Genomic DNA, 14,099 nt, shown 5'->3' with positions numbered 1-14,099 from the left:
CTGATACCTCTTAAAACTGACTTTAAAGGATTATTCTGAAATGATGTTAAATTATTAATCATCTTTAACCACTATCCAATATGGAAACTTGAGTGTAAGAAAATGAGTAATACTGAAAAATATGTCATGCTTTCTTTCACTGCAAGTTAATCCTTGAAAGTGTTATTTTTACATAGTATTTTTTAAGATGCTTCAAGTATCCTTTAAGATGCTTGAATTAGAGGGTATTGCTATTTCCTGAGCCAATGAATGATAAATGTTTAAAAGTTTACCATTGTGATCGATTCTTTTATTTCATTATCTGTTGCCTTTACACATCCGGAAAATCTAAAATTCTTTAAAAAATCTGGTCATAAAAAGTCTTTAAAATATTGCTATACAATCTATGTGCTGACAGTAAAAATTTCTGTCTTTTGTCTTTTTTTTTCCGTGTCCGGCAACGGATCGCAACCCTCAGTGTTGCCCCCGTACCGGACCGGGGACCGGCAACGGGATCGCAAGCCTCGGTGTTGCTCCCGCGCCTCGCTCAGCCAGTGAGCGGGAGCCGGTCTGTATGTGGGATCCGAACCCTCGGACGGGAGCGCCACCGCGCTTCCCAAGCGGCGCACTATCCAGTGCGCCACCGGGCCGGCCCCTGACATTAAAAATTTCTAAACAAAATTCCTCTTTCCTATATGTGAACAAATTAAGCTGAGGCTTCACTAACAGAAGCCAAAGCAGGTCACTCCACACTGAATCCGGATAATAAAAGGAAGGTTGTAAGACGAACCTCCATTTGGGTGCAAGTGGGAGCAGCACATCCCTGTGAGTCTCTAATCTCAAAGAGGTCAGCCGAATTAGGAAGGACACGGACAGGTGGGTTTTATTACAATTTTGCCTCCTATGCCTGATGCTGTTAGTTTGGGGCCCATAAAATAGGAAGGAAGTGTATTAATTGTGTGACTTGAGAAATAAGTCTTGAAAGTGAAATTGTCTGTGTCCATTACTCTGGAGTCAGTGTCTGTAGGGTGGAGAGTATAATACTGTTTGGGGGTGGGGAGGGTTTTTGAGGTGTTTAGGGGCTGACCAAAGAAAAGATNTAAGAAAACCTGCCCAAAGCTACACTGCCCCTAAGTGGTGGCGCTACTACTTGGACCATAGTCTATCTGTCAGACTTCATGGCCTGGGTCTTCTCACCAAGCCACAAGAAGAATGAGACCTGCCAATAACATCCGATGGATTCAGTCCCTTTCCTAAGGACAAGATAAAAAGAAAAAAAAAAAAAAATTACATTCTAGGGTATAGTAAAAATTAATCCAATAGTTTACAGAACCTTGCCAACAAAAACGGAAACGGAAAAAAAAAAAAAAAAAAAAAAAAAAAAAAAAAAAGAAAAGAAAAGACAAATGAGAAGATAAATATTTTCAGGCTTTTTGCTAATAAAAGTAATAAATTCACTATCTTTTGAATAAATTCACTAACTTTTTGGTGAAGAACTGTGCGTTCTGTTCTTTAGAAAACTATTATTTGGTAATTTCTTCATTCAGAATTCTGCTATAAATACTGTTAGTGATTATTCGAAAGATGACACATATCACTTCTAATATTATAAAGTTTGAAAAAAGAATGCCTAAAATATCTAATACTACATTAGGGAAGTATCATTAAACACAATTTCCTTTTTACTTTTTTTTATATCCTCATTCTCTATTCGTATAAAGCTGTGGAAATTATGCTGCCATGGCCATCACTTTATTAGATAAATGGGTTACTTTCTAGGGCTTCACTGGCTGCTGTTAAGCATGGTTTAGTCTACTATTGTCAAATTGGTGCAACATTCCTTGGTTAGTCTCCTAAACAGTGGTCTAGTTTTGGTTTATTATTCTGCTCTTGATAGAATCCAAAAAATTTAATGCTCCATGAAAAGCCTAACAAATTCTGAAACAGCCTTCAGTTTTGTTTTGATAATAAATACCTCTTTATAAAATGTAGGTATAAAGTTTCAGGTTGTCAAAGCTACCTGGGTAAGTTTCATTTTTTTTTTTTTTCGATTCCTAGTTTTCCTCCTTCAGTAAAATGGCAAGAATACTCAAGTGCACATGAAAAATTGAATAGTTTCAAAAAAGAAACCTAGAACTACTGCCACCCTGGAATCTGAACAAAAAGACTTTAGTCCTACCAAATCTTACCTGACTATATGAGACTCAGGTACATAATGAATAATTTATGAAAATCACTAATCTACATCTTAGACAAAGAAAACAACTTATATTCTCACAAACGTGCCATTTATAATCATAGCTGCAATTTCAAAATTAAGTCTAATGGGCAACATTTACATTCATTTAAAAAATACTGGCTCACAGGCTGGCCAATTAGTTCATTTGATTAGAGTGTGGTGCTGATAACACCAAGGTCAAGGGTTCATATTATTGAAATGGCCAAAAAAAAAAAAAAAAAAAAAAAAAAAAAAAAAAAAAAAATTGACTTAGACTTCCTATGAGCAAAATATCACAAATATAAAAATGTGAATAAAACAATACCTGCCCTAAGCACTTATAAGCTAGTAAACATACATAATTCAGGAAACTTTATAGTGCCAAGATAGCTTACCCAGTGTTGAGTATTCAAAACATTAATCTCTCTTACCTCCTCTGACTTGAAAGCCTGTTTGGTATGTGAGTATTTCAAAAACCTAGAAAGAAAAATAAATTACCTGTCAGATATAACAGTTGAGTTAGTTTTAGTAACCTTAGTTTCCTGAAAACTAGATCTTTTACAGATAAATAAAAGCCACAAAGGCAATTCGTAAACCCATTCCCAAGTTACTTAATTTCTGATTAAGCAAGAACTTACATGAGCTACAGGAATTTTTAAAGTATGGTTATATTAAAGCTATATAATAATATGAATAATTATTCAATTTTAAGAAAAAAGCAGAATGTAAAACTGCACATACAATACAAATAGTTACATTAAATGCATATGTTAAAATACTCAATAATAAAATTCTTACATTACATGTGGTCAAGTGGTGCAATTCTGAGTAATTTTTCTCCCTATTCTTCTACTTTCCAAATTTTTAGATATGTAAACAGCTTTTATAATGAAAAATTTAATAAAAGCAATGATGTATTCACAAAAATTTCAATTAATTAAATCTATCCACATATAATTCAAGTAATAACTTCATATAAATTACCCTTAAAGTTCTTACCGAGCAACAGGAAGCACATTGGAACCTGTGTACATCATAATAAAGAAAAATACTCCACTCAGATAAAGACGAGGTAACTGTGGGTTATCTTGCATGATATGGTATAACAAAATAGCAACCTTCTCAACAAGGATTGGGTCAAAGGTCAGTAGTAGCTGAAAAAAATAAAATTTTGGTTACTTTGTTGTAAAAAACTTGTAATAACATCACTCATTTTAAGTTTGTGTATTTCACATGCTGAAGTTGCACTTTTCCATGTAAGTGATAAAATAAAAATCCATGGGATTCAGTAAATTTGTCTACCAGACTCAACAGATTTGAAAAAGGATTCATTCTACAACATTCACTGCAGAGACAGTAAAATATCAATTGAGAAGTGATCAAAACTTATTCAGAAAAAGTTCAAATGTGCCTGAAGCTAATTTTCTTCAAGAATCTTCCTAAATGGACACCTCTACTAATCACACACACACACACACACACACGCACGCACACGCACGCACGCGTGCACTATGTTTTGCTACATTTTGGGTTAGTTTCAGTTCAGTTCAGCTGATATGAAGAATCCCTTAAAGGCTACTTGAGAATTCAAGGAGCAGAACAGAAAACAACTATCACTGAAACAGCACTAAAAAGTAAATCCAGAAGTGTAGGTAAAAGACAAGAGGGTAAACAAGTACCATAAATATCAGACAGTACTTCTACTACCAGAAAGTACAGAAAGGTGTGGCCTCTAGAAATTGAGCTAAAAACACTAAAGGGAATATCTGGGACTACTATAATAAATATTAACTAATAAAAAACCATACAGAATTGCAACAAATAAATATTTGATAAACAAACTTTTATAATTTTATCTATGAAGCTTAATAAAGGTGGCACTGCAATTTTCTATACACACTTACTTCCAAAGAATCCCCAATTTTGGGTCAAATGCTACCAGTAAAAAAAAAAAAAAGACAATAGAACCTCCACCACCTGGCAGAAGGCAGAAGCACACCTGAGGACTTAGGCAGGAGCCACAGGCAGCCCCCACCACCCAGCAAAAGGCAAGTACACCCGGGGAACTAGGCAGGAGCTATGGGAAAACCCACCAAACAGCAGGAGGCAGGAACACACCCAGGGACTTAGGAACCATAGGCAAGTCCCACCACTTGGCAGAACGCAGGAGCATGCCAGAAACACTGTTTCTGCACAGGTGGTCCACAACAGCAATCACCACAGCCACTGTCACCATAAGGGCAGTTCGCTGCCACAGTAGCAGCCACAGCCACTGTGCAGGTGGCCCACTGCCCACTCAACAGCACTGACATAAGGAAACTCACCAGCAGAGACCAGAAAAAGAAGTCTCTCTCCTCAAGGCCAACACCAGAGTAATAAAAGAAGCAACTGCTCTACCAGATGATCAGACATCAATGTAGAGATACTAGAAATGGGGGGGAAATCACACCACCAAAGAAAAAAGTAATTCTCAAGTACCAGACCCCATAGAGCAGGAAACCCTTGAAATGACTGAAAAGGAATTCTGAGCAATAATTTTAAGGAAACTCAATGAGATATGAGAAGACTCAATGAGACAGCATAATGAAAGGAGAAAAATTTCCAGAATATGAAGGAGGATATTTACACAGAGATTACCACATTAAAAAAAGAATATAGCAGAACTCCTGCAAATGAAGGATTCATTCAAGGAAATAAAAAACAAAATGGACAGTTTAAGAAGCAGGTTAGAGCAAGCAGAAAAGAATATCTCATCTTGAAGAGTCTTCACAAAGTAACTCAGGTGAACAAAAAAAGGGAAAGAATTTTAAAAAATGAAGAAAACCTAAGAGAGCTAACAGACAACCTTAAGCTCACAAACATCCAAATCACAAATGTTACAGAAGGGGCGAAGAAAGGAAAAGGCATCGAAGACCTATTCAATGAAGTAACAGAAAGTTTTACACAGATAGAGAGACAACTGGATCTTCAGACCCAGGAGGCTCAAAGATATCCAAATAGATTCAATCCAAAAAGATCCTCTCTAAGATACATTACAGTGAAACTGGCAACGCTCAAAGACAGAGTGAGAATGTTAAAAAAAAAAAGCAAGAGAAAATCATCAAGTCACCTATGAGGGAGTCCCCACCAGACTAACAAGAGACTCCTCAACAGAAAGTCTACAGGCCAGAAGGGAATGGGATGATATATTCAAAATACTAAAAGAAAAAACTGCCAGCCAAGAATACTATACCCAATAAGGTTATCCTTCAGAAATGAAGGAGAAATTATGTATTTCCCAGACAAACAAAAACTGCAGGAATTTACCATCACATAACAAGAACTGCAAGAAATCCTCAAGGGAGTCCTGCATCTGGAATCTGGAAAACAATAATCACTATCACAACTACACAAGAAAGAACAAAACCCACTAGTAGAACAAAAATGCAAACAAAGAAGAGAAAGACACTATATCTTACCACCTCAAAAACCAACAAACATCAAAGACAAACAATAAAAAGGGAAGAAAAAAAGATATTTAAAATTTCCAAAGGAAAATTGGTAAAATGCCAGGAGTGAGACAATACCTTTCAATAACAAACCTAAATGTAAATAGATTAGACTCCCCACTCAAAATATACAGACTTACTGACTGGAAAAAGCTAGACCCAACTATATGCTGTCTCCAAGAGATTCACCTCACCTATAAAGACATACACAAACTAATAGTGAAGGGATGGAAAAATATATAACATGCAAATGGAAATCAAAAATGAGCAGGAGTAGGGCCGGCCCCGTGGCGCACTCGGGTGAGTGCAGCGCTTGGGAGCGCAGCAGTGCTCCCGCCGCGGGTTCGGATCCTATATAAGGATGGCCGGTGCGCTCACTGGCTGAGTGCGCTGCGGCTGACACCGGGCCGAGGGTTGTGATCCACTTACCGGTCACAAAAAAATAAAAAATAAAAAAATAAAAAATAAATTAAAAAAAAAAAGAGCAGGAGTAACTATTATATTGGATCAAATAGACTTTAAACCAAAAACTATAAAAAGAGACAAAGAAGGCCATTATATAATGATAAAGGGATCTATATAGCAAGTAGATATAAGAATCATAAATATATATGTACCCAACACTGGAGCTCCCAAATATATATAGCAAACAGTACTAAGCCTAAAGAAAGAGCTAGCCCCCAGTAAGACACTTGTAGGGGACTTGAGGAACCCTCTCTCACAATACTGGACAGATTATCCAAGCAACAAAAGAATGGGATTGATTTAAACTTCACCTTAGACCAACTGGACCTGGCAGATATCTACAGAACATTTCATCCAACAACTACAGAATATACATTCTTCTCATCAGCACATGGAACATTCTCCAGTATAGCCCACATGTTAGGTCACAAATCAAGTCTCAGCAAATTTTAATAAATCAGAATCATTTCAAGTATTTTCTCAGACCACAACAGATTAAAGCTGGAAATCAATAAAAGTGAAACGACAGAAACTATAACAAATACATGGAAATTAAAAAATAGGCTCCTGAATGACCTATGGGTCCAAGAAGAAATTAAACAAGAAATCAAAAAATTTCTTGAAACTAATGAAAATAAAGACACATCATACCAAAACTGGTGGGATACTGCAAAAGCAGCACTAAGAAGGAAGTTTATTGCAATTAATACTTACATCAAAAGAATAGAAAGATTTCAAGTAAACAATCTAACACTTCAACACAAAGACCTAGAAAAACAAGAATAATCCAATCCCGGAAGTAGTAGACAGAAAGAAATAATTAAGATCAGAGCAGAACTAAATGAAATAAAGAACCAAGGAATAAATACAAAAGACCAGTGAAACAAACAGATGGTTTATTTAGAAGATAAACAAAACAGACAAATGATTAGCTAGGCTAAATTAAAAAGGGAGAGAGAAGACCAAATAACAAAAATCAGAAATGAAAAAGAAGACATTACAACCAATACCACAGAAGAAAAAGAAGACATTACAACCAATATCAGAAATACAAAGAACCATTAGAGACTATTATAAACAACGATATGCCAACAAATTTGAAAACCTGGAGTAAATGGATAAATCACTGGACACATACAGACTACCAAGACTTAACAAAGAACAAATAGAAAACCTGAACAGACCAATAACAAGCAACTAGATTGAAGCAGTAATCAGCAGTCTCCCAACAAAAAAAAGCCCAGGAGCAGGTGGCTTTACTGCTGAAATCTACCACAACTTTAAAGAGGAGTTAATACCAATTCTCTATAACCTATTATATAAACTTGAAACAGAGTCCATTCTCCCAAACTCATTCTATGAGACCAACATCATCCTGATACCAAAACCAGAAAAATATACAACAAAAAAAGAAAAGTACAGGTCATTATCTCTGATGAACAGAGACTCAACAATCCTCAACAAAATATTAGCAACCACAACATGACAACACAGCAAAAAATTATACACCACAATCAAGTGGGATTTATCCTAGGGATGCAAGGATGGTTCAACCTATGTAAGTCAAAAAACAAAACACCACATCAACAAAATCAAGCACAAAAACCATATAATTATCTCATTAGATGCAGAAAAAGCACTTGACAAAATTCAACATGTCTTCGTGATAAAGTTTCTCAGCAAATTAGGTATAGAAAGAAATTATCTCAACACAAAAGCCATGTACAACACACCCACTGCCAATATCACCCTGAATCAGGCAAAGCCAAAAGCCTTTCCCTTAAGAACACGAACAAGACAAGGATACCCTCCCTCACCATTCCTATTTAACGTAGTATTAGAAGTACTAGCCAGAACAATCAGGAAAGAGAAAGAAAGAAAGGACATTCAGATCAGAAAAGAAGTCAAACTGTTGCTGCCTGCAGATGACATAATCCTATATACAGAAAAACCTAAAGACTCTACCCAAAAACGCTTAGAGCTGATAAATAATTCTAGTAAAGCTGCAGGATATAAAATCAACATGCAAAAATCAGTAGTGTCTTTATACTCCAGTAACAAATTAGGAGAAAAAGAAATCAAGAAAGCAAGCCCATTTACAATAGTCACCAAAAAAAGAAAATACCTAGGAATCAATTTAACCAAGGTGAAAGGGCTCTATGATAATAACTACAAATTACTGCTGAGAAATTCAGAGGACAAAAAGGAGAGTGAATGAGGTTAGTCTCTGCTCTCTCTGCTCCGCTGTTTCACAATGTGATAACTTGTTGTCACTAAAGTCACTACCAAAGAACGTTTCAGAAAAAAAAAAAATTTAAAGAGGAACACAAAAATTTGGAAAGACATTCCATGCTACTGGACTGGAAGAAATAATATTGTGAAAATGTCCATACTACCCAAAGTGATCTATATATTCAATGCAGTCCCTACCAAAATTCTGATGACATTCTTAACAGAAACAAAAAACAATCCTAACATTCGTACGGGACAACAAAAAGACTCCGAAGAGCCAAAGCATTCCTAAGCAAGAAGAAAATAAAGCCAGAGGCATAATACTACCTGACGTCACATTATACTACAAAGCTGTGGTAACCAAAACACCATGGTACTGGCATTAAAACAGACATTTTGCACAATGGAGCAGAATACAAAACACAGAAATCAACCCACATATTTACAGCCAATTGATCTTTGGCAAGGGCAACAGGAGCATATACACTGGGGAAAGGACTGCCTCTTCAATAAGTGGTGCTGGGAAAACTGGACATCCACATGTAGAAGAATGAAACTAGACCTGTACCTCTCGCCATATAGCAAACTCAACTCTAAATGGATTTAAGACTTTCTAAGACCTGAAAGTATAAAACTACTAAAAGAAAACAAAGGGGAAGCACTTCATGAAGCAGGATTGGGCAAAGACTTTATGTTACTCACACACAGCACAAGCAACAAATGAAAAAAATAAACAAATGGGATTACAGCAAACTAAAAAGCTTCTGTATAGCAAAAGAAACAGAGCAGAAAGACAACCTACAGAATGGGAGAAAATATTTGCAAAATATGCATCTGACAAGGGATTAACATCCAGAATATATATGGAATTCAAGCAACTTAACAGTAAAAACAAAAACAAAAATAAAAACAACAATTAAAAAATGGGCAAAGGAGCTGAATAGGCATTTCTCGAAAGAAGACATACAAATGGCAGAAACACATGAAAAAATGCTCAACATCACTTAGCATCAGGGAAACACAAATCAAAACCACAATGAAATATCATCTCACTGCAGTTAGCCTGACCATTATCAAAAAGACAAGGAGGTGCACAAAGAAGAACCCTCTTACACCACTGGTGGGAATATAAAGTAGTCCAGCAAGTATGGAAAACAGTACGGAGGCTCCTCAAACCACTACAGATAGACCTGCCATATGACCCAGCAACCTCGCTACTGAGTGTATATCCAAAGGAATGAAAATTATCATGCCAAAGGGACACCTGCACTCCCACGTTAACTGCAGTTGTATTTACAATAGCTAAGAGTTGGAACCTACCTAAATGTCCATCATCAGATGACTGGATAAGGAAAACGTGGTATATATACACAGTGGAACACTACTCTGCCATAAAAAGGAATGAAACTCTGCCATTTGCAGCAACATGGATGAACTCAGAGAAAATTATGTTAAGTGAAATAAGCCAGGCACAGAAAGAGAAATACCACACGTCCTCACTCATAAGTGGAAGCTAAAAAAATAAAGAAAGATACAACCATCACAACAATTCATTGAACTTTCAAAAGGAGAGAACAGAACTGAGGCCACCAAAGGTGGGTGGGTCAGGGGGTGGGTTGGTAAGCAAGAAATTGGTAAAGGTCCACAAAAAATGATTACATTGTGTAATGATAATATAGTAATTATCCTGATTTGAGCATCACATATTACACACAGGTGTTGCTATTCAATGTTGTACCCCACAGATATGTAGTCAAATATGTTTCAATTAAAAACAAATAAAATTTTTTAAAAATTAAAAATAGAGTAAGGACTAAGATTAAGAGGTCAAAGTTCTAGATTTAGACATAACACCAGACAGCTGTATGTCTTTTAAGTAAATAAGTTAAATTCTCTGTGTTTGGGTTTCTTATCTGTTCAACAAGGTATTTAGATTAAGTGTCTCACACTACGGCGTATTTCAGAAAGGAAAAATGCAGTCACACAGAATTTTCTCTAGCTTTAACAGCAGCTATAATTCAAGACTTGACACTACAGGAACTAGCAGGCAAAAAGCCAGAGGATTTCAAAATGTCATTATACCAGAAAACGTAGGATGTTCACTCACTGATTAGATCACTCTAAAATTTCTGAAGCTGTATAAGATGGTAAAGCTGATAATTACTCTTAAAGCTGAATAAAGTACAGAAATTCCTTTCCAACCAATGGAGATAATGTTCCTGAAAACTACTATAGCTAGTTATCTGTGCTTTATCAAGATTAAGGTCTCCCAGAATACAGAAAATTATGAGAAAAACAAATCAACTTCTAAAAATATTTCTGAACTCAGTATAAGAAATATGAGGCACATACTACTAAAAGAAGCTAGATTTATGTTTTTTTTTTTTGTCTTTTTCCGTGTCCGGCAACGGATCGCAACCCTCAGTGTCGCCCCCGTACCGGACCAGGACCGGCAACGGGATCGCAACTCTCGGCGTTGCCCCCGCGCCTCGCTCAGCCAGTGAGCAGGAACCGGTCTGTATGTGGGATCCGAACCCTCGGCGGGAGCGCCTCCGCGCTTCCCAAGCGGCGCACTAGTGCAGTGCGCCACCGGGCCGGCCCCAGAAGCTAGATTTATCAATAAAATTCTTGAATCACTTTGTTCAAATATTATTAAAATTTTGGAGTTAATTAAAATAGGACATCCCCACTTCCCACCTTGCAAGCTTCACTTTATGCTGCCTACATCTCCTAAAAGTTTTTAAATTATCCTTTCTGGCCTGAAATCTAATGCCATTTGCATTTACTTTTTCCTTTCAGTTTCATTAAGTCTTGGAAAAGAGTTTCAGAGAGGTTGATTTTGGGGGCACAATATTTTATCTACATGTTGAGAGGGTCCATCATGAAGATAAATTCCTCTTTTGCAGCATCTCACATATAGACACATGGTCCTCTGGGGTAGGGTGGTAGTGGTTTAGAAGAAACAGTAATTACAGTACTCTTTCCGTTAAGGGTCTGAACAAAAATGTCCACAACAGAAAAGCATACAAATTTTAAACTGTGGGTATCCTTTAAAAAAAAGTTGAAAAGGTATTATACAAATATTCAGAAGTCTTTTTCATTATCAGTGACTTACATAGGCACTTAGGTGAATACGTGAATGTAAAAATATATAAAATGAGTAACTCTACTCTCCCTTCCACACTAATGTACAGCTGATAGGTACAAATGGCACAAGTTACTGGCACAGATCTTAAAGTCAAGCCATGTGTTGTTAATGTCAAAAAAATTAGACTTGACAAGAGAACATCAACAGACAGGAAACATTTACCTTAAATTGCTTGGACCTGACTTATTTGGGTTTATTGCTAATCTGGAGTTTAGATAGCTTAATTCCAAAAGAGCAGACTAACACACACCAAAAAAAAAAAAAAGATACTTTAGATATCTGACATAATTCCAATGCAATGCTTTAAATCAGTTGCTGTCCATGAAGACATCTAACTGAGAATAGTCAAAATCTAAGGCATAAGCTAAGTGAGACTGCTGTGATTATTTGTTAAGATGTAAACCACCGGGGCCGGCCCGGTGGCGCACTGCGATAGTGCGCCGCTTGGGAAGTGCGGCGGCGCTCCCACCGAGGGTTCGGATCCCACATACAGACCGGTTCCCGCTCACTGGCTGAGCGAGGCGCGGGAGCAACACCGAGGGTTGCGATCCCGTTGCTGGTCCCGGTCTGGTACGGGGGTGACACTGAGGGTTGTGATCCGTTGCCGGACACGGAAAAAGACAAAAAAAAAAAAAAGATGTAAACCACCATGTCTCCATCTGTGGCCTTCTGGTGGGCTTCCCAGTAGTCCAAACAACATCAACTTGCAAGACAAACTAGAGTAAATCACCTTTGTTATTATAAGAATGGATAATAAACAAAACCCTTTCAGAATAATTCTGGAATCTGGAGACTTCACTTGTTTAGGTTCCTGAATACACAATCTTCCACGATATATTCAGAATATCAACTCAATTAAAAGTTAAATACATTAATTCAGGGTTCAGGCCTTTTGTAAATGGAATAGAGTGCAATAAAACAAAGTCTGGGACTCATAATAAAAGTGAATAAGAGAAAATGATTTTTGAATTATTGTTCCTAGTTAGGCAACATAAAAGTAACTCACCTGAATAATATGGGGAAGGCAAGTGCTGTCTGATAGCAGTCTTTTCACTCTGGGTAAAGGCCGAATGATGGCATTATCTTGATCCCTAGAAAATATTTTCTAAGGTCAACATTTAATATAATTATTAAAATTTGTATGTTCAGAGCATATGACATTCTACTAGGCATGAAGCAGGTTACCTTACTTTTTTGTTAATGAAGACTAAGCTCTCATACAGCTGGGAACATGATTAGGTATTTTGGTTTAAATCTATTTGGCTGCTTAATATGACTTCATTTCCTTCCATAAGATTTCCTTGAAAAACAGTACCCTAGAAGAGCCAAAGACTCTTATTTATTATTTAATTGATTAAACTTGGTGTTGTCCAACACACTATCAGTGGATATTCCCCCCAAAGGGCATATCAAACTCTGTCACATAAATTTAAACCTTAACTACACTCAGTACTTTCCAAATATAGCCTAATTTTCATGCTACGTTATCTCTAAATACTAACTGTTTTGAGTCTAGTCTGATTTTTAAAAAGAAATAGAACCATGAAAACCTCAAGTGTTATAAAACATATGATAGTTTCTCAATAATCTCCATCACAAGACATTTTCTATATAGTAATAAAACAAAATGATACGTATGCAAATATTTTATAAAGATTGAAAAGTTCCATGCAAGGATTATAATTATGATTGTCACTGGAGAACAAATTATCAACTTCACTAGACAAGTGGTGAAAGATGTGGGCCTAGACTCACCTTCTATACCAGGAGTGGCTAACCTGACAGATCAAGAGCTGACACTCCAGAGATTGCAGTATTCTTATTTGAAAACATTCATATCTAATTCACATAAATATTACAACTGTTACTATCCTGGAGTGCAGTTAGTAAGTCTCAGTTTTATTATTATTTGAAACCTCTCAGAAAGATGCTTTTTACCTATTTTACCAATATCATTTGCAAATTGATTCTTTGTATCTGTTTCAAAAAGTTCCAAAGGTCAAAGCAGCATTCTGCCAATACCACAAATACCAAGTCTTTTTTAATCACCAGAGTAATCCCATGACAGTTATTGAGGAAGCATCCATACAAACAGGGAGAAAATATTTTAGAGTCCCCTGTTAACCACAGAAATGTTCAATTACATTTTACCTGCTTGGAAAATATCCACACATTGTGATCAACATGTTCAATATAAGGGTAGCAAGGTCAGTTTCATTCAGTACAGCCTGTCCACTGGCCAACAGACACCACTTAAGCTGGGGTATTGCCTGAAGTGGTCGCCATCCATCCATGCCTTGAGCCCAGCATCTAGTTTTAGCATTTAGCATTCCTTTGGTCCACAATTCTTGCATCTTAATGGATGAAAGGCATCATTATTACAAACAGACAAATAGAAAACAGTGGCAAAATTTTTTACTTTATAGTAAATATATACTAAATTATTAAACAAATATGCAAGTTCACTTAAAATAAAAGTTTCTGGGGCAGGCTCAGTGGTGCACTCGGTAGAGTGCGACGCTTGGGAGCGTGGCGGCGCTCCCTCCGAGGGTTCGGATCCCATATAGAG

The 14,099-nt window shown here is 36.7% G+C and overlaps 1 protein-coding gene across 1 annotated transcript; it reads right to left on the bottom strand.

Moving 5' to 3' along the window:
* Positions 1-2,592: 2,592 nt before the first annotated feature.
* LOC103582978 (dnaJ homolog subfamily C member 13-like) lies at positions 2,593-13,884 on the bottom strand (the record flags this gene model as incomplete). The annotated part of the gene is made up of 4 exons (XM_008564417.1): positions 2,593-2,674; positions 3,197-3,351; positions 12,537-12,621; positions 13,682-13,884. Coding segments are annotated over 4 exons (525 nt in total), but the record flags the coding sequence as incomplete, so codon positions are not given.
* Positions 13,885-14,099: the final 215 nt, after the last annotated feature.

This window comes from Galeopterus variegatus, unplaced genomic scaffold (assembly GCF_000696425.1).
Source record: "Galeopterus variegatus unplaced genomic scaffold, G_variegatus-3.0.2 Scaffold18799, whole genome shotgun sequence".
NCBI lineage: Eukaryota > Metazoa > Chordata > Mammalia > Dermoptera > Cynocephalidae > Galeopterus > Galeopterus variegatus.
The sequence above is the reverse complement of the archived record's forward strand: the minus strand, read 5'-3'. Positions and strand labels throughout refer to the sequence as shown.